Source organism: Micromys minutus (assembly GCF_963924665.1).
Source record: "Micromys minutus genome assembly, chromosome: 11".
NCBI lineage: Eukaryota > Metazoa > Chordata > Mammalia > Rodentia > Muridae > Micromys > Micromys minutus.
This window is the reverse complement of record NC_137980.1, coordinates 5,740,395-5,765,220: the sequence shown is the minus strand read 5'-3', so window position 1 is coordinate 5,765,220 and position 24,826 is coordinate 5,740,395. Positions and strand designations below refer to the sequence as shown.

At 42.7% G+C, this 24,826-nt stretch overlaps 1 protein-coding gene across 1 annotated transcript in view; it reads left to right on the top strand.

Annotated features, from left to right (window-relative positions):
• Positions 1-6,386: 6,386 nt before the first annotated feature.
• The window catches only part of ADGRV1 (adhesion G protein-coupled receptor V1), a gene marked incomplete at both ends in the record, with an annotated part of 447,718 nt that continues 429,278 nt past the window's right edge, over positions 6,387-24,826 (top strand). The window contains 11 exons of the mRNA XM_080925101.1: positions 6,387-6,396; positions 6,696-6,877; positions 9,006-9,155; positions 9,477-9,572; positions 11,393-11,497; positions 13,163-13,276; positions 14,973-15,538; positions 15,825-16,095; positions 16,356-16,685; positions 21,188-21,364; positions 22,931-23,154. Of these exons, the coding sequence (XP_080781227.1) occupies positions 6,387-6,396; positions 6,696-6,877; positions 9,006-9,155; positions 9,477-9,572; positions 11,393-11,497; positions 13,163-13,276; positions 14,973-15,538; positions 15,825-16,095; positions 16,356-16,685; positions 21,188-21,364; positions 22,931-23,154 (2,225 nt within the window). The remainder of the gene's footprint in view (positions 6,397-6,695; positions 6,878-9,005; positions 9,156-9,476; positions 9,573-11,392; positions 11,498-13,162; positions 13,277-14,972; positions 15,539-15,824; positions 16,096-16,355; positions 16,686-21,187; positions 21,365-22,930; positions 23,155-24,826) is intronic.

The window sequence follows — 24,826 nt, the reverse complement described above, 5'->3', positions numbered from 1 at the left end:
AAACCTTGCTCCACTGGGATCGTATTTTCAGTTCTACTCACCTGGTGACGGCCCTGTGGGAAGATGCTTGCTACGTCACTGATGGCAGAGGCCGTGAAAGCACCTCAGCACCACACACCCCTTTGACTGCACTGCTAAGGCTTAGTTTTTTCAATCTCTCACTTGTGAAATTTTGTACAGTTGCCTTATTCAGAAACTGGAAAAAACAGCTAGCTTTCAACATGATAAAAGACAATTTTCTTTTATTCTCTAGCGGTAAGGATCAAACCCAGAACTTTGGGCACGCAGGACAAACTCTCTGACACTGTACCACATCCTTGGCACAAGTTTTCAAAAATAGAAATTGAGAACTGGAGAGATGGCTCAGTGGTTAAGAGCACTGACTGTTCTTCCAGAGGTCCTGAGTTCAAATCCCTGCAACCACATGGTGGCTCACAACCATCTGTAATGGGATCTGATGCTCTCTTCTGGTGTGTCTGAAGACAGCTACAGTGCACTCACATAAAACAAATAAATTTTCAAATATAGAAATTGATTGTTATAAAATTAATCAAAGTCCTATTGTAGGTTTATACTTTTCAAAACCCACTTTAATAAGGGTTTTTAAATGATTCAACTTCTCTAATAGCCCACTGACCGAAGGTGGGGGAGGAAGATGGGTGATATGACAAGGATAGGATGGCACAGACATGGTTAGAAGTAGTTTCTTAGAAGTGGTTTCAGTCTTTGCTGTAAGCAGTTCAGCCCACTGCCAAACACCAAACACTAATCATCAGCAGCAGCTATCCAGAAGAAACTGTCAGGCTCTGCTGATCTGAATCCAAGGAAGCAGCAAGAAGAAACCAGAACAGCACCGGAAGTTCTTTGGTGCATTTCTCTCTGTGAAGTCGTGACAAGTGAAGATTACAGAAGAAAGCAAGGCAAACAGATGCCAGAGCATCATCAGGGAATACCAGCAAGGCGAACCAACGCCAGAGCGACGTCCAGTGTCCGTTGGGATATGCCTACAGTCTTTCCAAATATCACGGAAATTATGTCCTCTCAAGCATTTGCTCCAGAAAAACATCACATGTCCTTTCACCAGCAGCTTCCAGAGACACACCATGTGTCTGCTTCATCAGAACAGCAGAACTTGGTTTCCAACTGAGTCTCCCATGAAGCCCAGAAAGTCCCACTTCATCTTACGTTTAATTGTACACTGTTGTTTTGTCTCATTGTTTATATTTAGTTTTACTCAGTTTTTTAAAAAGATAACAAGAGTTAATTCCTTCTGGAAGCATTTGAAGCAACCATAGGCCCAGGAACATGGATTTAAGTTACCTCAAATTCCATTTTCCAACACTTAAGCAGTGTCATGAGGCTTTTGTAATTTTAGAGAACAAAGAAAGTCAAAGATCTATGCAAATGTAAAGTACATTGGTGGGGACATCAGAGAGATACAGGGAAATGAGCAATACTTTTCTGTATGTCCCAGATGGTATCTGAACTTTACCTTAATTTTTTTTCTCATTCTACTATACCTTTACAGTCTTCTTGAGCTTTAACTAGGAGACTATTCTCATTTTCTAACAATATGCTATAGTGCCTATGTTTCCTAAGGTACTCCTTAATAGGAAGCTACATGGAGAAAGACACCAGCCTGGTTAACAAGAGCAAACATTTAACAGCTGCATTTAGTCTTATGTGCTGAGTAACTTAATTGAGAAATAAAGTTGAGCATATGTCACTATCAAGAAAGCTCTGGAAGTTGCTTGGGGGCTCTGAGTTCCAACAAATGGGGCTACATATCTGCTACTGATTCTGAGCAGGGCAGAGACACACCCCTTCCTGCCCCCACTTTTCCTCCCCTCTCTCCCCTCTCTCAGAGGGAAACAGTGGATGAGCCAGGTCTTGCTGAGGGCGAACACAACAAACTCTGGCAACACAGACATCTTTGGGTGGCCCCGCATATAGAATCATGTAGAAAGCATTCTCTTGAACCTGTCACCATGACCCATAGAACACCATGTCCAACAAGATAAGATGAAACAACTTGAGGAGTTCTTGAAGCTCCATTCCTCATGGCCACCATTCCTATTGCACTGGCTGGTTCTGTGTCAACCTGGCACAGGCTGGAGTTATCACAGAGAAAGGAGCCTCAGTTGAGGAAATGCCTCCATGAGATCCAGCTGTAAGGCATTTTCTCAACTAGTGATCAAGGGGGGAGGGCCCCGCCCATTGTGGGTGGAGCCATCCCTGGCCCAGCCCATTGTGGGTGGTGCCATCCCTGGGCTGGTGAACCCGGGTTCTATAAGAAAGCAGGCTGAGCAAGCCAGGGGAAACAAGCCAGTAAGTGACATCCCTCCATGGCCTCTGCATCAGCTCCTGCTTCCTGACCTGCTTGAGTTTCAGTCCTGACTTTCTTTAGTGATAAACAGTGATATGGAAGTGTAAGCTGAATAAACCCTTTTCTCCCCAACTTGCTTCTTGGTCATGAAGTGTGTGCAGGAATAGAAACCCTAACTAAGACACCTATCATCCTGTGTAAGACAGCGAACTAGGTAGGAACACGGTGAGGCTCAGCACTGTGTTGGCTGCTAGAATGGAAGAGAAACCTGTATTCTTAAGTCAGTCTTTCTTCCTTCCTCTCACTTTCCCTCCCCCTCTTCCTTCTTCCCTCCTTTGTGTGTGTGTGTGTGTGTGTGTGTGTGTGTGTGTGTGTGTGTGTGCTAGAGTGTGCACATGCTTTTGCGTGGAGAGCATTTTGGGGGTTAGTTTTGCAAATATCAGTTTGTAGAGCTATTCTAGGATAGAGCTTTTGTCTGTTATAAGAATTGTGCTTGCCTAACATAAAAACCATCGAAAAGCAAGTCGCTGCTGTGTGCCTGCACTATGCCCTGTTCTGAAGACATCGGACTGAATAAAGATGGTGAAAGGGAGAAGTCATCCAGGTAATGGCCTCCACGAATTCCTGGGAGGACAGATGCTGCTCAGTGTTAGAGATTGGGAGGTGTGGATATTGGTGGACAGAGACTCTGGCTCACAACGCCACTGGGTGTGTGTCAGTGGATTAATGCTGATGTTGATAGTGAAAAAGTAGAAACCAACATAGAAGATGAGACAAATAAATGAACGCTTACTTATTTGAGTATATATGTGTGTGTGTGTGTGTGTGTGTGTGTGTGTGCGCGCGCGCGCAGATGTGTGCATGCTGCAACATGCCTGTGGTTAGAGACTAGCTTACACGAATCTGTTCTCTCTTGCCTTGTGGATTCCAGGGACCAAACTGCGGTTGTCACATTTGTGTTAAGGAACCTTCACTTAGTGGACCATCTCACTGGCCCGTAATTTCATTTCATTAAATGTAATTTAACATTTGAAAAAAACTGAATCCAAAAGCTTCATCTTGATTATTAAGGCATAGCTTCCTCCCAACCCTTGGCTCTTCCTTCAGCTGCACTGGCTTCATGTCCTTGTGAGGGACCTTTGCCTCAGACATCGCTGTCCAACACTTGACACAGGGCTTCTCCATTCCACAGCTTGAGCAAAATACTCAAACTCTCCTTTTTTTTTTTGGTTCTTTATGACTTGCAAAATTCAGGAGTTGACTCACAGCTACAGAAGTGTGCTTTGACATGGCCCCACAGAGACCTATTCACGGTTTTGAGCGGTGTGTTTACAAGTGTACCCAGTGAACTCGGCAGTTGTGCTAAAGGAAATGAGGAGTTTTATGAATTGCAGATACCCTGGGACTCAGCACAGATCTCCCAAGTCTGAGTGAGAATTGGCTTTGTACGGGCCTGAGGCATGGTGTGAACGGCTCTGCAGGGTGTGTGGTGCCTTCTGCTGCACTGAAAGTTTCCCTTTCCCACCTCTACATTCAGATGACCATTTGAGTTCTGCAACTCAGGTTCTAGGGTAGCTTATATTTCAGGACGGAGGTTTGTTTCTCTTAACATCAGAGCAGACCTAAGTCGCTCTCCTGGGGTGGCTCCTCCTCACCCCCTGGGGTGGCTCCTCCTCACCCCCTGGTGGGGCTCCTCCTCACCCCCTGGTGGGGCTCCTCCTCACCCCCTGGTGGGGCTCCTCCTCACCCTCCCATTCCTGTCTGTTACCTCACAGTCATTTCTTTCCCATAGTTTGTCAGAATTGGTGTGTGAAGTCTCTCCAGCTTTGAATCCACAAAGGATCTCCTCTACTTCACTTTAGTAGAAACGGATGAGGATGAGGAGGGGAACAGCAGGACCCTGGCATTTCTGACCCCTGCCTCTGTTTGGTTCCTGAACTCCATTTGAATTGTGTTTCCATTTGTGTGGTTTTACAATTCAGAGGCATGTGAAGAAGCATCAAAGCACGCGGAACTTTGTCAAAATACCCTGCATGGGGAATATTCCAGTTACAGTTCAAAACATGTCAAGGGGTTATACATTGGATGCTCCTTACATATAGTCACGTGATGCCACATGTGGGCCATGTCATTGCTTTTCAGCTAAGGAAAGATGGAAGCAGTTTGACTGGTGAAGTAGGTAATGTGCCCCTGTCCTATTGAATGCACACGTGTTATGTCCGTGTGGCTGCTCACATAGTTCCATTGGAACCTGGATCTGTGAGATAAATTGCTCTCATTTTTAGAGGCACATCTACATTACAAAACGACAGTGAGGCCACGGCAGGGCTGTGCTTTTCAAAGCTCTTGATTCCCATGCAGCTGGAAGCGGGAACATTTCTGTTCCATGAACACAGACTGCAGTATGAAGAAAGACGTGGGAGTTATCAAAAATGAACACATTTGGCTGAATTCGCTTATTCTAAAGCAACGCTGACGTTTTTCTAAGAAGTACTAGTGGTTTAGCCATTAAAATAAAAAAAAAAAAAAAGAAATTTAAGCCTGGAAATTTGCCACTTTGGAAGGATTGGCCATTTCAAATAATTGTTTTTAAAACTTAGGAAAACGTCAAGGCAACTGTAGACATCAACCATCAACCAAGAAATTAATCAATTTTAAAGTTTAATTCGAACTATTTAGTTTCAGCTGGCACCTACCAGCTTTATTTGGAAAAGATGGGCTTAGTTGCTTTTCCATGATGCTGTTAAGGTTCTGCTTGGATGAAAGGTAAGTTTCAGTAAGTTAAAGAACGACTATTTTTTCCATATTTTATAAAGCAATTTGTATTAATGTGATAGCATGTAAAGTTTTGAAACGTGTATACATTATATAATGTTTACGTCGTATCACATATTTATCTTCCTTTGTGCTTAAAGCACTCAGAATTCTAGCTCTGTAAAGTAATACTTTTATTATCTGAGAACTTTAGATGACCGTTTGGATGATCTTCTCCTCCCCCACCCCTCCCCCACCCCTCCTCCCCCCTCCCCCCACCCCCCCACCCAATTCACGGTTGGTTGGTTTTTTTCCTCCTGTTTCTGTGTATAATCCCACAGCTCTTGGATTAGAACTTGCCCTGGAGTGTGGTTGACCCACCAGGGGTCACATCACTAAAGAAAGCAGACTGTCCCCGTTAGCAGCTATCACATGTCATTAGCAAACTGTGGGATTTCATGCCTGCCCCCAGGCCCCATGCTGGCCTTTGGTCTGGCTGGGGCTGGAGCAAGTCTCATGACCGGTGTCCTAATCACGGACAGTCCATCTGTACAGCTGACCTCTTGGATCTGGACAAGCGCCGTATACTTGAAGAGACCCACCGCGTCTGACTGCTGCCTCCTAAAGAATCACTCCTTCCCCTCTTTCTCAGGGATCTGTGAGCTTCATGGGGGTTGGGGGTGTGATATGAAGGTGCCGTGTGGGGCTGAGGACTCCGGTCTCTAGACATTGGCCAGTTGTCGTCTGTGGCATGAAGAAGCTTTCTGTGATGTGGATTGAGGTCTGTGGCTAGAACAATAAGTCATTTGGGGTCATAAAATTGTTCTTTTCTTACCTTGGCACATCGAGTTGCTGCAGGACTAGGCGCATCCTCTCCCACTGAGGCCAGACAAGGTGGCCTAGTTAGGGGGCAGACTCCCAGGCAGGCAGCAGGTTCGGGGACAACCTTTGCTTCAGTTGCTAAAGGACCTGTGTGAAGACCAATGTGTGTGGGGGGTGGGAGTGTGGGGTGGGGTGGGGGAGTAAGGGGGTAGGGGTGGGGGAATAGGGAGGGAGGGTGGGGAGGGGAGGTGGGGAGGGGGTGAGGGTGGGGGGTGGGGAGGAAGGGTGGGGGGGGGATGGGAGTGGAGCTAGGTCCAGAGGAGAAGGAGCAGGGGTGGGGTGGGGTGAGCGGCGGTGGGGGGGAGCTGTGTGAGGGGAGGACTGTGAGGAAGGGGACTGATACTGGAATGTAAAGTGAATAAATAAATTAATGAAAAAACAAATTTTATAACGTTTACAATTATTGTCTTGATGAAGAGAATAAATGCAAAAAGGTAATTTTAAATAGTGAAAGGTAAAAACGTAACCAATTGTGATTTCGTAACTATTATCACACATTGGAGGCCTTAATATCGGCCTTAATTGCAATAAGTCATTTGGGGTCATAAAATTGTTCTTTTCTAACCTTGGCACATCTAGTCGCTTCAGGACTAGGCGCATCCTCTCCCACTGAGGCCAGACAAGGTGGCCTAGTCTCTTCAAGTATACAAGAAATCTTATTCTTTGTAACACTGAGACCAAAGCTGACAAGAATAGATCAGCTTTATGACTTTGTTTCTTTTTCTTTCTCTAGGGATGGTCTCTTCACTTTTATTAATGTACCTGTCGGCCTCCTCTATCTCTTTTGTATTTGGAGAAGCAGAAATAAGATTCACTGGACAGACAGAGTTTTTCGTTAACGAGACAAGTACCACAGTTATTCGTCTTGTCATCGAGAGGATAGGAGAGCCAACAAACGTCACTGCCATCGTGTCGGTAAGACATGACTGCAGGCATGTTTTTAACCAGATGCATGTGACACTTTTTAGTCTCAACAGAAGCATTTTTAACTGTTTGGGGGTTGGAGTCTGAGTTTCATTATGATGGATGATCTGGAGAATGCGCTGTTGTATCTAAATCTGTTAGTATCTGTTAGCCATTCAGAGACTGTTCGCTGTTGCCATGGATACGTGACAGGTGCACCTTCAAGACAAAGGCTGATTATCTTGAATCATTTATATGTTTGCTTTAAAAAAATATTTTTTGGTAATTCAACTGAGCCCCCCAAAAGCGTCTTTTTAAAGGCACCCATTTTAAGGTGGCTCAGGTACAACTATATGCAATATTCAAAAGATACAAATCAGAAAAAAAGGTCACTGAATTTATTTAAGAGAGTCACCATTGGAGACATGTAGTGTACTAATGTCATTAAAAGTTACATAGATTATATACATTCCTTATTATATAAAGTTTATAGTTCGGATGGGATGTTTTATCTTACATGTTTGTGTCTATTTTTACCCAGAAAGCAGCGTCATATGGCCAAGAAATATATTTCTCTATCTTAGAACTGTGGGAAAAATGCTGTGTATGTTTGTTGCTTGTTTATCTGTACACACACGTGCACATGTGTGTACAGAGAGGGTCAGGTCAATGTCTGTCTCTTCCTGAGCCCGCCACTTGCTGATGGGACAGGGCGCCTCACCAGGGACCCGTGGTGTCTCCACGCCCACCGCACTGAGTTACCACCTGTGGGGAAGGCAGTTCACCAACCAACCCAGCTTTCAGCTCTTCAAAGTGATTTTTAAAATAGCAAATAGGCTAAATTATTTGTAAAAGTATCGAGAAAACCAAAAGAGAAAACCTACCTATAAAATGAACCCAGTGTTACAATTTTGATATTTTTAGTTTCTGCTCAATGCATACATTTTGTGAGTTTGTAGTTGTAGTGAACGTTGTATTGGATGGCATTCACTGGGCTTTTCAGGTTGATGTATTTTGCTTTTTTGTGGGAAAATCATTGTATTTCAAACACTCGCCCATTGCTTTTTATTGATGTTGTGTCCATATTTTCCCGTCTATAGTGAATGTCATTCTGAAGAATTGTTTACAGATACGACTCTTTCCCTGTATGTTGAGTTTTTACAATGGATTCATGTATTTTATGTCTGCTTAGTGTATTTCTTCCGAACAGTGGCCATTTTCCACAGCAGGCTATCTGAGCAGATTTCCCATGTTCCTCCCAATGCTCTCCCGCTCAGCGTGATCTCTCAACCATTAAAACTTACTTTCATAAAAATATGGTCTCAGTTCTCATTTCTACTAAATAAATTAGTAGCTAAATTATTAACTTTGACCTCCAGTGAAGGAAAGGTCAGTGGTACAACGAGCTGTTCTTTTGTAAGATTGTCAGCCTGCTGAGGGTCTCACGTAGCCTCCACAGATTAAGTAATGTTGCCTCCACAGATTAAGACCTTAGGAAGAGTGATGCTCACTAACACTTAGGGATGCTGAAAAAAATTGTGTTGATTGCGATGCTGTGGGTAGTGAAAGCACAGCTGTGGGTTGAAAGTTTTGGATATGGAAGTTATTTTTCTAAAGTCACTGGGAAAATCATAGCACCTCTTCAACTTCACAGACCACTTCCATGTCTCTTTTGTAAGAGTTTTAGCCATAATTTCCTCTGTTAGACTTTGGCTATACCAAATTGAGTAAGAAACTGAGTAAAAAAAAAGAGGAAAAAATATAGAATTACTTTCCAATGAAATTCTTAATTTTTTCTGTGTGTGCAGTTAACTTTGATTCCACTATATTAAGAAATATTTTATACGTAATGATTTATCCTTGTGATTTTCCCCGTTTTAAAATATTTATTACATTTATTTACTTTTGTGTGTCTGTGGACACACAGGTAGACTTCTGAGGACAAGTTACAGAAGCTGGTCCTCCCTCCATGTGAGTCTGAAATGGACCTCAGGTTGCCAGCCTTCAAGTGCAGTTACCCCCATCTTGCTGGTTCTGTGCTATTCCTTCAAAAGACGAGTCTGACTTGTTGCTAAGCAGTGGACTCCGGGAATCCTATTGCCACTTGTGAAATGAGGCTGTTCTGTTTTGCACTTGGTAGCTGACCGGAGAAGATACTGGCGACTTTTTCGACACATACGCAGCGGCGTTCCTCCCTGCTGGCGGAGTGAACAGGACAGTGTACATAGCAGTGTGTGACGACGACCTTCCGGAGCCCGATGAGACTTTCACGTTTCAGTTGACCTTACAGGTGAGTTCTTCATCGCCGTCCACGTTGAGGTCAGAAAACGCCTTCTAACACTTGCAGACCTATTTAGTTAGGGGTAAGGCAAGCCGTATGTGTTCAGTGGTTCCTCTAGACCCCCTTGGCAGATGGACAGTGTGGTTTATAGACTTGTGCTCCTTGTTCGTAGATATACCACTGAAGAAAATCTCTCCATCCCCCAGAAGCTGCCAACTGCCTGCAGATTCTTAGACAATTTATACCCTTAAGAATTGCAGACAGAGATTCAACTGAAAGCTTATTTTTCTTGTAATAGTTAATGCATTGATTTGTTTGTTTTCACTCTAGAAACCCTCAGCAAATGTGAGACTTGGATGGCCAAGGGAGGCTTCTGTGACAATCCTATCAAATGACAATGCATTTGGAATTATTTCCTTTAGTACGGTATGGTACAGTGGAGGCTGTAATGGCTGAAAGATACGAATGCACTCAGTTTTCTCTTGCCCTATTTTTCCTGGTGTTGGCTAGTGCTAGTCTGTTGTGATTTTTTAAAATAAGGCTGGGCACGAACTCTGTGGTTACTCTGTGTAACACTTTCACACTGCGGAGGTTCTGACCCTTTCTGACTGTTGACTAGTTTGTCACCCGTTGCCTGTCCGTTGGACTGTCCCTTTGGAGTGACTGAGATGAGGAAGCACACAGAAGATTAATCTTCAGGTGTGACAGCTCTTCCGACTCAATTCTCAGACGTCCTTGTTCATCTGTGTTTCCTGGAGGTCAAAACTCCCTGAAATTCCCTTCAGGTCATTGCCTGTTTCATCAGGTTCTTGTTCTTCTAGCCCACATTTCAGAAGGTTTCATTTTAAAAAAACATACAAGTCTTTCCAGGAGAGATGTTTCCAGCTGCTTAAGCTAAAATTAAAGGTTGTCTTCCACACAACTGGATTTGGGCACCAAGTAGGAAGCTATAATAACCTTTCTGATGGTCTTTTTGAGTTCTGTTGCTAAGCGACATAAAAAAAAATCTAATACCACAGTCTCTAGCTTTTTATTCAATTTCCGTTCCCAACGCTTCTGCACGTGTGTATTAAATGTCATGGCTTTGTGGTGCCCTCTTTGAAACAAGGCAAGCTCTAGGCCAGTGTGGTCTTCATGCCTGAGTTATGTGTACTAAAAGGGATGTTTTCCTAACTGAAACTTCGTAGATATTTGGTAATCTGGCACGAGTGTCCTTCATAGACTTTAATTTCAGAAATTAGGGATTCTTGAAGGAAGAGATTATTACACACGCTCTTCCAGCTTTCCCCACAGCGTTCTACTCACTTGTGCCTTGCCGCTGAGCCTCCGAGTGGTTTGTTTACAAGTTGGTTCTCTTTTCCTTGGCCTCCTCTCTCCCATCTTCCCTCTCTCTCCTGACATTGTGCACCCTAGGCCGTGGAGTGGGTCTTGGTTCCTAGGGTTGGCTGTAGTGCTGCTTCGCTTTCTCTGACGGACTCCACACGGGCTCTGGGTCACAGAAGGCACTCAGTAGCCTGCCCCCACTGCTAATGGGCGTGGCTTTGAAGGAGTACCAACGTGTACAGCCAACAGGATTGAATGTGTCGGGAAGTAGGAAGAACTCTTGATAACCCAGTCACAGACATTTGAGGCATTTGAAGCAGTTGTCTGTTAATAGATGGTTGTGACACCGCACCCTCAGGAATGTTCACTGCTCGGTATGGCTCTGCACCCCATGCTGTCCTTGTCCTTCTCATCTACCCGTCCTTCAGCCACCACCCACAGTGGCATGTTTTCACACTGTTCTCATGTCCCTCCTCTTCTGGTTCTTAAGGTCATTAACAACCGTGTGTCTTAAGTGACCTGCCTGATGCTGAGGGAGGTGTGCATGACAAGTGGTCTAGTGAGCCACTGGCTTGCTCTGGAGGCCTACCTTACTTTTGTGACCTTCTGGGCTCTGTGAGTGCCTTAATGTTTCATGTTTTAGCCGGGCAGCCTTCAAGATTTCTCAGATCAGATGCTGGTAGGGCTGGGGAAACCTGTCCGATGCAGGCTTTGTTTTCCTTTCCACTCTTTTCTACATCCTCGTTAAAACAAAACAAAACACCAAAGCATCTATAGTATATTGATGCTGGGAATATATAAACCTTAAGAGTATAACAGGAACTGATTTGCTGTGGCATTTAGCGTTTTGAGGGCAGTACTTTTACCATGTCCTCCCTCTCTCTGATTGATCAGTGCCTGATTGCCTTTGTTCTTCCCAATAGCCCCCATCAATCTCAGTGACTGAACCAAGGAGCAGCAATGCATCTGTATCTCTTACTCTCATCAGGGAAAAGGGCACCTATGGAATGGTCACCGTGACTTTTGATGTAAGTTTACTTTGAAATAATTTTAGATGATACCCTGTTAAGGGTCCATATCACATGACGGCAGTTTTAAATAGTATCAGAATGTGCTGTGTGTTAAATATCACACCCACTTAAACTTACGTAAAGAGGAGTCCTGCTTTTTATAGCCATTTGGTTAGCAGAGAAGTGTTTTCTCTCCTGCTTGCATGTGTTAAGCATACATGAAACTTAATAATGATTCATTTTAGATATAGGTAATAATAAGCAATAAGATAGATTAACGGCATTACTTATATAACATTCCTGGAATCTTTATGGCATGCCATTTCTAAAGTGCACAGTTAAGAACCCTCACAGATTGCTTAGGTTAATAGACATTGCTTGTCTTCATCCGTGTCCTCAGGACATGGGATAGATGCTCTGAGCAGCAGACACCTCCGTCGTGGAGGTTTGTGGCTACTGTACAGTGTGGTGTGAATGACGCACGCTGTAGGGAGGCATACTTTATTGCTTCCCCACAATGGAACGCCCTGAGGCTCACACTGAAATTTTCAATGTACTTTTCTGTTCTGTAACATGATCTAAAATTTTACAGTGTTTGAAAGTATTGATACATTTCTGGCTTAGTGATTAATTGTAGCATAAGTGGATTCAATATTTGGATCAATATAATGTGATTTTACTGTGACGTAGAAGGTATTTATCATGCTTATGGATGTCTAGATCAGATGGTGTCTCCTTAACCAGAGAGGAACACGAAGTAGGGAGCTGGGGAGATGGCCCAGTGTGGGAAGCACTTGGCATGTAAGCAGGAGTGCCTGCACCTGAACGCTCATAACCCAGGGTCTAGAGCTGTGGAAACCCAGTGCTCTGTGTGGAGGCCAGAGGTGCTCTGGGAGCAGACAGACCTACTCTGTCTGACACGAGGTGGAGGGCAGGGACCTGCACTAAACACGCATGCATCCATGCACACAGGCAGGGACCTGCACTAAACTAAACACTCATGTATCCATGCACACACACAGTTCACAAACACAAAGATTAAAAAAAAATACCCAGAACATAAATAGCATAAGATAATAGATACCAAAAAAAAAAAAAAAAAAAAAAAAAAATCCACACAGCATTCAACTAAAAATGCAGGACTATTGCAGGTTTTATACCGGAAACCTTAAGGAGGAGTTTGCTTTACGTTTACATTTAGGACCTAAGAGATCAGGCATGGGCTGCTCGCTGAACACGTTAGTGAGACACACGTGCTCACCTCCGCCTGCCAAGCACACACTCTCTTTCTCGTTTTAAATATAAGAAAAATGCTACACAGTTGTCAGACAGCTTTCCCAAGGTCACATAGCCAGTGACAGAGCTAGAACCATTTCTTCAGGGGATTTGCTTGTCTTCTTTATCTTTTTCAAGATGTGTTCCCTCCAGTCTCCTTCCCCAGGTTTACTATAACAGTTAAAACCCCTAAATCTTAGAAAACAGATTACTATAACTGAAGACAAGGTGTGTAATGGCGTTACAGACTCTGACTTAATTAGCAGGGGTTGGGGGTGTCTCTCAGACAAGCTCCCGTGTTTTGTGTGAAGTATCTTTTTATTTCTAGAATTTTGCTAGCTACGCAACAGTAATGTCTTTGTTTTTAGGTATTTTGTTTAACTGGTAGCACCCTTAATTTCTTCACAGGTATCAGGTGGCCCAAATCCCCCTGAGGAAGATTTGAATCCAGCTAGAGGAAATATCACCTTTCCACCTGGAAGAGCAACTCTAATTTACAACTTGACCGTCCTTGATGACGAGGTCAGCACAATTTAGCACTTGGAAGGGGCAGGGTCATTGATGGAGACTTGGCGAGAACACCTTTTCAATGTTGAATTGCATCGATTATTTAAGATTACTCAAAGGTGCAAAATTAACGTGCTATACCCATTGACACTTTAAACACAAGTAGCAAGCTGTTATTTGGGGATGTAGCTTGCAAATACTTACCTGATTGTTTTCTAACTAAATTGTGCTTACAGGGCTGGAGGTGTGGGGAGGCACTTGGCTAACATTCAAACCCCTGGCTTCCATCCCCAGTGTCTTGAACTAAATGTAATATAATATAAAAATTGAAGAATCTTAAATATTTGCTTATTAATTTGCACCAATCACTTAATATTTGAACAGGGACATAGATGATCATCTAGCAACCATGTTTTAATATAAGTTCAAGAAAAACTCTGTTAAAATTGATAACTCTTCTTTAGATTAAAATATTTCTTCAGTGCACGTGTGTTCGTAAGAACATGCATTATACACATAGGTTCTAGAAATCAGTCTCAGGTTACCTCTTACGTGGCCTTTTTAACTAATGAGCTGTCTTGCAACCTACTTTGTTTACATATTTTTTTGTTTCATAGTCACAGATTTTATAGTTGTATTTTGTGTTCAGTCCTCTGCACAGTTACACACATGACAGAGCTCAATTGCAGAGCCAAATCGGGCATGGAGATGTGTTCATCAGCCAGTAAGAAAAGCTTGCAAAGCAATCCAGTATTGTTAAAGAAGAGAAAACAGGAGAAACAGATGGCAGTATGTAGCTTCCTATAAAAGTCCTGTAAGCAAAGCTCAAACAACAGTTAAAGAAGAAAATTCTGTAGAAATGTTCTGGAGCAAACTGAGACCTTGTTTTTCTAGGTTGAAAATCAACAAAGGCTTTCTCCTCAGAGGCCCCAGGACAATAGTAGGTTATGATCCAAGTAAGAGGAACTAGTTCCTGATCTTGTACATGGAAAAGATGTAATAGTGTATTTCGGCACAAGTGCCTTTACTTTGATAGATTTCCACAGAGGGAGGTAAAATGATGTGGGTTTTTGCTTCATAAATCCACAAAATGACATAAACTTCATAAAAGTGAAGGCAGCAAGGTGTGGTAGAGATTGGGACCAGATTTTTGTAAGCTATAACAAACTGTCCTCTTGAGCAATGTTAGCATTTTGTGGCGAAGTGACTTTCCTGGACCCTTCTCCTGAGAGCCATGGTGTTCTCTTAAAAATCCAGTGCTGACTCCAGAATCAGACTTCACAGAGAGACGCAAGAGCCTTTCGTAGGCTGGAATTTAGCTTGTAGTTAGTCTACTTTGCAGATTCTAGGGTATTATCAGACTTCGAATACCCTTCAGGACCCTACCAATGATCTGAAGTTGACAAAGATTTACTCACATCTAGACTGTGTGTTCTTTACAGTTTTCCCAACTTTGATCAAGATTCAAAGAAACAAACATGCATCCCTAACTCCTCACAGAATTACTTTATTACTTTTTATTTTCTACCTGAACTGAAAATCAATTAGTATTTGGAAGAGAACTTGGTGTGGGGAGTCTCAGTGAGCCTCTTACTGTCCCCTTAATGCAAGCTTTTCGGTTTCTATGAAACACTCATCTTTTTTAAAGAAGTTACTTGGGCCTGTCTGTGGATATTTTGGCTAATGATGGTTTGCTTGTACCCTGTAATAGGTACCAGAAAATGATGAAACCTTTTTGGTCCAGCTGAGAAGTGTAGAAGGAGGAGCAGAGATCAATGCCTCTAGGAACTCGGTTGAAATCATCGTGAAGAGTAATGACAGCCCTGTGAGGTTCATGCAGAGCATTTACGTGGTCCCAGAGGACGACCACGTACTTGCGATCCCTGTGGCTCGTGGAAAGGATGAGGATGGAAATCTCATCGGATCTGACGAATCTCAAGTGTCCGTGAGATACACAGTTACCACTGGCGACTCCACAGCACACGCCCAGCAGGACGTTGACTTCATTGATCTTCAGCCCGATACCACTCTCGTCTTTCCCCCTTTCATCCACGAATCGCACCTGAAATTTCACATAATCGATGACCTCATACCAGAGATAGCGGAGTCATTTCACATTACGTTACTAAGGAGCACCTTGCAGGGAGATGCTGTGCTGGCGGGCCCTTCTACGGCACAGGTCACCATTAAGCCAAATGACAAGCCTTATGGAGTCCTTTCATTCAGTAGTGTTTTGTTTGAAAGGCCCGTTGTAATTGATGAAGATACAACATCCAGGTATAATTTACTTTAAACTTGTAACTGTCATTATTTTATGGTAGTTACACAATTTAATTTTTATGGTGATAATACAATGCTAGGCTGATAGACTATGAGCTTTTCCCACTATGACTGCTTTACTGAGTTCCCTTTAAATGTGATTTAATTATTAAGATGAACTCCCATGGTGATCGGTTCTTAGACCGTATCCACATATAAGTATTTTCATATTAAAAATAATATATTTTCTGTTGATCTCTGCTCTTTAAAGTGCATGATATGACTGTGTTATAAACAATTTTAGGTTTGAAGAGATCACAGTGGTTAGAAATGGAGGCACACACGGGAACGTCTCTGTGAGCTGGGCGTTGACACGGAACAGCAGCGATCCCTCCCCAGTGACCGCAGACATCAGCCCTGCTTCTGGGACGCTGCGGTTCGCACAAGGGCAGATGTCGGCACCTATTCCTCTGGCCATCATTGACGATGACCTCCCAGAAGAGGCTGAGGCTTACCTCCTCACGATCTTGCCGCACACCATACAAGGAGGCGCTGAAGTGAGCGACCCAGCGCAGGTAGGGCCTTTGTCACGTATCACGCCTGCCATTACTTCAGTGACAGCGGAAGAGCTGAGGGATTTAGGTGTCACACATCCACAGACGTGTGCTTCTCCATGCTAAGCCGACCTTCCTCAGAATCGTTTTTGATTCTTTTCCACTTTCCCCGTGCACAAAGTGATCTCGTAAGACGTGGTGTGTGAATAAATAATGAATCAGGAGTCTGGGCCATCCCCGTTGTGCGGCCTCCGATCTTCACCCCTCTCCTCCTTTTGCAGCTTCTGTTCTATATCCAGGACAGTGATAACGTTTACGGAGAAATCGCCCTTTTCCCCGTGGAAAGCCAACGGATTGAAAGCAGCCCTCGGGAGCGATCCTTAGCCTTGAGTTTTACGAGACGCGGGGGAAGTAAAGGAGACTCGAAGGTGATTTATTCTGCACTCTATATTCCTCCCGGAGCTGTGGACCCCTTGCGGGCAAAAGATGGCATCTTAAATACATCCAGGAGAAGCAGCCTCCTTTTCCCGGAACATTACCATCACGTCACCACCAAGTTACCAATAAGAAACGACGCATTCTTACAGAATGGGGCCCACTTCCTAGTGCAGGTACCGCCATGATTAAAATGCCTCACCTTTCGTTAAACTACAGCAGGCTATGGAAAATAGTCGTTTTGCTTGTATTTATAAGTTATCTTCTATTTGTGACTTGAAACTACTTAGGGATGGTGTGGGGATATGCACCTGTAACCCAGTACTCAGGAGACTAAGAGCACCAGGCGCTCTAGGCCAGCCTGGGCTACGTTCGGAAACCGTTGGGAGCTGAGTACGCCTTGAGAGACAGCGCTTTCTCCTATGGCGTATTAATCTGAATAGGGGACAGATTTTGCTGAAACTAAAGTTTTAGCCAGGTGGTCCTACAGCGAACACCGACATGGGATGCAAATGGGCGGTGGGGGTGACATAGGAGAGGGACAGATGCACCATCGCTGTGACGTGGCTGTGAAAATATGAAATGACAATGGAATTTATGGAACAAAGGTTTCCCACAGTATTTGTGATGAGAGGCAATTTCGTCATTTGTTTCTTTGTCTAAGTGCGGATCACATCCCCGGGCCTCTCTCTGTGCAGAGCCCTGTGCGGATCACATCCCTGGGCCTCTCTCTGTGCAGAGCCCTGTGCGGATCACATCCCCGGGCCTCTCTCTGTGCAGAGTCCTGTCTCACACCCATCTATCTCGCCATCCTTCCTTTCCGGTGCCCATCTGCAAACACAGTATTCTTATCATTCAAAATGGAGGTACCCATTTGGGAAGTTTCTCCCGTTTCCACACATTTGATATTGACTCTAGATTAAATTAGAAAGCAGTGAAGGCTGCTTATCAAAACTGGATGATGTAAAGAAATTTGACACAGAATTAGAGAGGCCGTAATGTTAAAAATCATATCCGAAGCCCAGCATGGTGGTGCGCGCTTTTGATCTGAGCATCTGGGAGGAAGGAGCAGGCAGATCTGCCTTGGGGGACAGCCTGGCCTCCACAGCAAGTTCCAGGCCTACAAGGTGAGACCTTGCTCAAAGGCACAAAACAAAGCGTAGCAGAAACCTAAATATTCCTGAGCACACATGGTGCCACCCACAGTGTATACTCATCGAACATCACTCTGCGGTTCAGGCTGCCTTCTGTGCCTCCCGCTGCGTTCATACCTAGGCCTGTGTGAAGGCAGGACGTATTTTGGGCTTTGTGAGCTTACACTGCAGCCGTCTGTCCCGTGTTGCTTGCTGTATGTCCCGGCCGTGGGCTCATGACTCTTCTCTCATGGTCTCCTTTCCCTTTTCCCCTGCTCTCTCCTGAGACTCCACCCTCTAGTCCTGCCTTTCTCTATTACTAGTCACAGCCGTAGCCTTTCATTGACCTATTAATTTGGGGCACAAGGTTTGCACGACAGAAGGTGGTGTGCATGAGAATCGCTCGCCTTGGGGTGACCATATCTTGGGGCACAGAATTTAGCTTTTGCATCCATAGCAGCATCAGACCAACCCCAACAGCTTCGTTTGTGGGTGATGCCAGCTGTCTCCGACTTCTCCATTTCTACAGAGGCAGTATTTCGTGGGCTGTGGTGGCTCTCTCTGGAAGTTCTGAAATCTGAGATCAGCTGTAGTAACTATTGTCCTTGTGACATCTCCTGGGTGGGAAGTTTTTTTTTTTTTTTTTTTTTAGCTCCTGGCATTCCCTTATTGGATCATGGTTTACGTTTTTTGTAACAGATTCCTCCTCAAATACATGTGCAGGAAGTGTATATGTAGTAGACTTCTCGAGGCGTTGTGTGGGTGAAGATGTGAAATCTCATACTCTGTGTGTTTTGTTTGGGAACTAGTGGAAGGTTGGTACAGTTTCTTCGTCACCACATAGAATGCAGTCTTTCCAGAGTTGGAGATGAGAAATTTAAAAGGAAGTGAATGATTTATTGTTTAGGTAATTGTCTCTGGAAGCATGTAGCATTCACCGCTCCCTAAATGTCACTGGCCCGTGCCCAAACTTGTCCTTATCTAAGTGCTACACATGCCTTATGCTCTGCACTACAGAGGAACAGCTTACCAAGGTGCCTGGTGAGTGGCCTATTAGGAGAAGACATGTTCCTTTCACTTTTTTATGAGTGTTTATCCAGTGTTTTTTATGTCCCCGACATCACTGGCAATAAAACACCGAGCATAATCTGTATTAACATGATTTTGTTGTGCTTCCTTCACGTGGGGACTTTTGCTGTGACGTTTGACTAAGGATAGCCCATTCGAATGAGTCCTAGAGGCACCCAGACCACAGCTGTACTCACAAGTCTGGGTTCATGGAACGCTCTTGGGAGATGACTGGCCCCATGGCGGAGTATGTGAAGCCGAGCAGAACGAATGGTTAAGACCAGAGCTTTCTGTAGCAAGAACCGAAAACTAGAACACTAGCATCAAAACACACCTTAGGCGTATAATTACATAATTAAAAAAAAGTTAAATTATGTCATAACTTCTTTGGTATGTGATACATACCATTTAACTAGTTCATACTTGGGGTAGTTTTCTTCAAATTTCCATAAGCCATTCGGATATAAGTTATTGAGTGGTTTAAGGATTTATTTTAAATTGTCCCCTGTGTCCTCTGCAATCAGGATGTTCTTATTAATGCACATTTTAACCTTTTTTTTTTTGTCTCTGGCATTTCATTTTGTGTTCAGTTGACCCCTGTGTGTCTTTCGTCTCCCATATGCTACAACTCATGGAAACAAACTTATTAAAGAAGATTTTAGATAGCAGATATTTCAGACTGGCCTTTGTTCTTGGATCATCCTGAGCACCTTGGTGACATTACAGCTTTAGTGTGGCACAGTGCGTCTAATATTCCAGAGTGGTCAGTGACACTAAGTAACCGAATGGAAGGTGCAGAGGTGTCATTTAGATTTCTAGGTGTGTCCGGTCCCCGTAGTACATATGGAAAGGCAAACAGCGACCTCTCACGAATGCAGGGAACACCATCATTTGGCAAACACAAGATGCTAAAACTATCATTTCTCATTGATCAGTTCACTGGTCTTTTTCTATTGTCTTTTGTATCATTCCTTTGCAGTTTTCAAAAAGTACAGTGCTAAAATTAATTGTTTGACTTTCGAATAAAAATGGCTAAAAGGATTATTCTTTCTTCGTAGAAAGTCGTGAGTAATAAATACTGACTTTCTTTCTTTGAGGCTTTAGACATTTCTGACACTTTAGAGATCCATGAACAAATGGGAGTGAATGTGTGACTCACAAGAGATTTCTTACACATGGCTGGTGAATATTACATCCTCAGGAACCAATGCATACTCTTATTTTAGCATTTCATACACATGTATATATGTTAGTCATTCTTTGTGCTATTTTGTACAAATATACACACACCACACACACATACCACACATACATACAGACACACAGACACACATATATATGTAATGACTATTGGTACCTGTGTTTATTTTCTCTGGAAATAAAAGTTATATATGCAAATGGTTTTAAACTACACATTTGTTTTTACAGTTTATTTATTTTGTAGACAATAAAATTTACTAAAAAAATCAAACATTGTTTTACTTGGCTTAGTTTACATATCAGTATTGGGCAGAATTTGTAGTCTAGTTTCTTTTTACTTTTCTTCAAATGAGTACTCACTAAATGTGGTTTTCTTCACATCTTTCTCTTGTACACATAATTTTCAGCAAAATGCATGACATTTAAATGAGCCATTTACACTGGCCCTTTGGAATGTATGTTGTTTGTCACAAAGTATTCTAGTCACGGGAGGACAGTCCCAGTCCTGTCCACACATCTCACAAATCTTTCCTGTGGAATATTAGTAGCATCATGTCAACATAATCCCAAGAAATCTTCATATGGAAGAGGGGACGTTTAGGTGGGCTTTAAGGTTGCATATATTATATTCTGAGATTATGAACGAAGGACCATTCTAGGCCAGGAGAATACCATTTTCGCCCACTACTGGGAGATTAATAGTGTGTTTTACGTGTGCGGTACGTCTTTAAGCATTACGTTGCTCTGGGTATGAACAGAGTTCTGAATGGTCTTGTAACTTTGGTCTGGCAAAGAAGGGGAGGGAGTAGGTGAATGATTGGACATACAGATCAATGGAATCCAGATCAAAATGTTTTTACATTTGGCTTTTAAAGGATCATTGTAGTTGACTGTCTGTGATGAGGTGGACAGACAGGTGGTGATCTACAGAGAGGTCACGGTGACAGGACCTGGAGCAGGAGAATGGTTTCTATTGGGATTCATCTGTCTCTACCAGGTCCATGTGACTGTTGTGAGATTCTTGCTAGTAACCACTTAGAATGACGTGGAGTTTGAGGGAGATGCTCAGACGTTGTTAAAGAGGTAGGGTGAAGTTGTGCGGTAAAGAGCCTAAGAAGAATCCCACATAATAATCATACCCAACGACAGGAAAAGACTCTGGTGGATGCCGCAGGAGTTGTAAGAGGGACGGCAGCCGTGTCCTGAAGTTCTTGTGACTGGTGACCTGTGACCTGAATTTTAAACCTATCCTTCCTGTTTGCGTTTGTGTTTTATAGTTGGAAGCTGTGGTTTTGGTGAACATATTCCCCGCAATACCACCAGTAAGTCCCAGATTCGGGGAAATCAGAAATATCTCATTACTGGTTACCCCAGCCATTGCGAATGGGGAAATTGGCTTTCTTAGCAACCTTCCGATCATTTTGCATGAACCAAAAGACTCTGCTGCTGAGGTGGTAAGTGTGCCTTTATATTCATATGTCCTAATGTGTCTGAAGAAATACTTTTTAATATAGAGTTCACATGTATTTAATAGACTATACTCTATTTAGAACAAATTTACTGCTGAGCATCTGTTTTTCTATAATTTTTACTATTCATAAAAGGTTGTATATATATATATTTGTATACATACATGTGTAAGCATGTACGTAACAAATACAATGATAAAGAGTCTATATTTGAGAGTTGGAGTGGCATGGGAGAAATACTATAAACAGTAGCTGGGGTGGAAGGAGGGAGGGAAGGAAGGGAAATGATATAATACTATTTTAATTAAAAATAGAATTTTTATAAAAATTTTAACTAAGAATAGAATTTACCACTCATGGTAAGAGTAGACTGTCTAATAGTGGTTGGTTTCACATAATGCTGTGACATTTCATAGCCAATTATAAATCTGGTTTTTAGTGGTCCTACTGTGGAAGCATGAGTGGTTTTTGGGGGGCTCTGTCTTCTGAACACTATGTGCTGCCTCGGGTGGGACTCAGGACTCAGAGGTAGCTCTGTGTCCTGTGGTTGGTGCCAGTTGTGATGGTAGTATAGTTGTGCAATGCTGGGCCTTAGCAAAGTAGATATATATATTATATTATTTTATATGAGTACATATAAACATATTATACACATATATGTATACACACAGACACACACTTATAAAAGCACATTCATATGACCCTCCTCCCAACCTAAGCATAACCTTCCTCAAGTGTCTTCCTATTTAGGAAAACCTCTGCCCTGCTGTGCCGTAGTGCAGGTACACCCACTTAGCTTTGGTTTAAATTGGCTTCTTAAAAACAGATTTATTTTATTTATCTGTGAGCACACTGTAGTTGTCTTCAGACTCTTCAGAAGAGAGCATCCTATTACAGACGGTTGTGAGCCACCATGTTGCTGGGAATTGAACCTGGGACCTCTGGAAGAGCAGTCAGTGCTCTTAGCCACTGAGCCATCTCTCCAACCCTAAATTGGCTTTTACAAGAGGAGAATTGTTTTTGTTATCAAAGTCTCATATCAAAGTCTCATGATCACTGCTTCTTTACTTTTTTATTAAAGTTTTCAAAAATGATTTTGACTTCATATACTTTTTAAAGTTTACAGTTTCCTCCTAAAAGTCTAAAAACTATCTTCATTGTTCCCAAGGAATGCGATGCTTTGTTGGTTTAGTGTGTGAAGCTGTGAATTTATTGTTTCAACTGTTCTAAGTCTTAACCATCTCAGGTGGCTGAGGGAGGCAGCTCTTCAGTGCTTAATATTTATAGTATATACTTCTTTACCTTTTTACTATATCTGCCTTTTTATTAAGATAGTTCCAAGGTCACATTTTTGGTGGGGTTTATTTTGTAGATATGTAGATTTGATTAGCAAAAGCAGTGAAAATTGAACATAAAATTGTTGTTCTGCTTCTCCAAGTATGTTTATAATGTGCTCTGCTGGTTACATTTGCATGTGTGTGGAGAGCTCATGTTATCCATGAACATACATTTCAGCAAAGTTTTTATTTTCTTTTTCCTTTTAAAAATAAGGTATATATCCCCTTGCATCGAGATGGAACTGATGGCCAGGCTACTGTGTACTGGAGTTTGCAGCCCTCTGGCTTTAATTCAAAGGCAGTGACTGTAGATGACACAGGTCCCTTTAATGGCTCTGTTGTGTTTTTATCTGGGCAAAGCGACACATCAATCAACATTACTGTCAAAGGTGATGACATACCGGAGTTGAATGAGACTGTGACCCTTTCTCTGGACAGGTAAGAATTCATACAGGAAACAGCAACTTTTATGTGTTTTAGTGATTTTTGTTTTCAATTCGTTTCTCCTCATATTGGGAAAACTATGAAGAAGGGGTATTGCTTTCAGACATTTTCGTTGTGTATGGGAAGGTTTCCCCTTGGATGTGAAGATTGTTATGTTTTGTGACCCTTTGCTACCCTGCTTTGCTCAGACGGAGCATTATGTAGAGAGTTCATGGGAAGTAACTGGCACATTTGAAGTATGGTGAGTCCTGTTGTGTTCATTAGGGTGGCGGGGGCCTTCTGAAACGTTTCCCTTCAGGAGTGCCATGGTTAGACCTTGATTAAGTGATTTCAAAGAAGTCACCCTTCATTCTCTTTATACGGCATCTAGATAATCAGTAATTTTTATTTCTATAGAATAAAAAGGAAAAACTACAGAAATTCACGTGTGAATCTTTCAGCCATTGTAATAAAACTGCCCAGCATTTCTCTGGGTAGATTCAGGGTCCCTGTGATGTTTTGCTCAGTTAGCTCTTTAGTTATAAAATCCAGAAAATGTTTTCTTAAAGAGGAAACGCAGTCTGGTTATTTGATTCGTTTAGAAAGCTGGCCCACAGTTCCCTTCCATGACACTGCAGCTGGAGGTCATTGCACAATTCATAGCTATACAAAGTAAGATTCAGGACTAAGTTCCAGGCCTTTAGTACTGCAGAGGAATGAAGCAGAGAGACTTACTCCTTTGTTTTCTAAATATCTGAGTCGCAGTTCCTATGCGTCTCTTTGGGTGGGGAGGGGAGGGTCTGGTCTGGCACTCCGTGTAGACCAGGCTGGCCTCAGACTCAGGTCCACCAGCTTCTGCCTCTGGAGCCCTGGGATTAAAGGTGTGCACCATCGTGTTTGGCATAGTTTTTTTTTTTTTAATGCTGTTGTTATATTTTTAACATAACTGAAGTCATTCTCTGTGCCGCAAACCCAGTCTCACAGAGGACACTAGAAGGCAAACAGTTCGGCATAATTTTTAAAGTGAATGGGCAAAGGGTAGACAACAGAGAACACACCTGTCGAGAGGCCGCTGTGCCTCGAAGAAGCTCGAATTTGTTTTCTTCTTCAGCGAAAATAAAGACAATAAACCCAAAAGGCAGCACACAGTCTAAAGGATGCCGTCACAGTAGGTTGCAGAGTGCCTTATGATTAACTGTTTCATTTCATCAGAGCTAGTCACATTTAATGAAATGTAAATTTGAAATAGATTTTTTTTCTGGACCTTTCACGTGATTTAAGTGTGAACACAATTAAGTTAATGGACAGTTATAAGGGACACTAAAGCAAATAAAACAGTACATGTGTGCTCACAGTGTGAGCCTGTGGCACTTGATAGAAACCTTCTTAGCCTGGCTGATCTCACCTGAATGTTTAAAAAATAATTTAAGTTATACCTTAGCAAATTCCAGCAGTTCTTCTTTACAGTTTTTCTGACGTCACAAGAACATTAGAAATGAATTAACTCTGACGTTCTTCAAAGCTCTTCTTTTTCCTGTCTGGCCCCTCCCTGTGTGAAAGATTTACACACCACTGGGAAGAGAGCAAGTCACAGGGTTAGCTTTGAATGTTGCACTTCTTTCAAAATCGAGCATATCAATAAAAAATTGCACTAATATGTCAGTTAGGAACTTGTTTGCAAACAAGA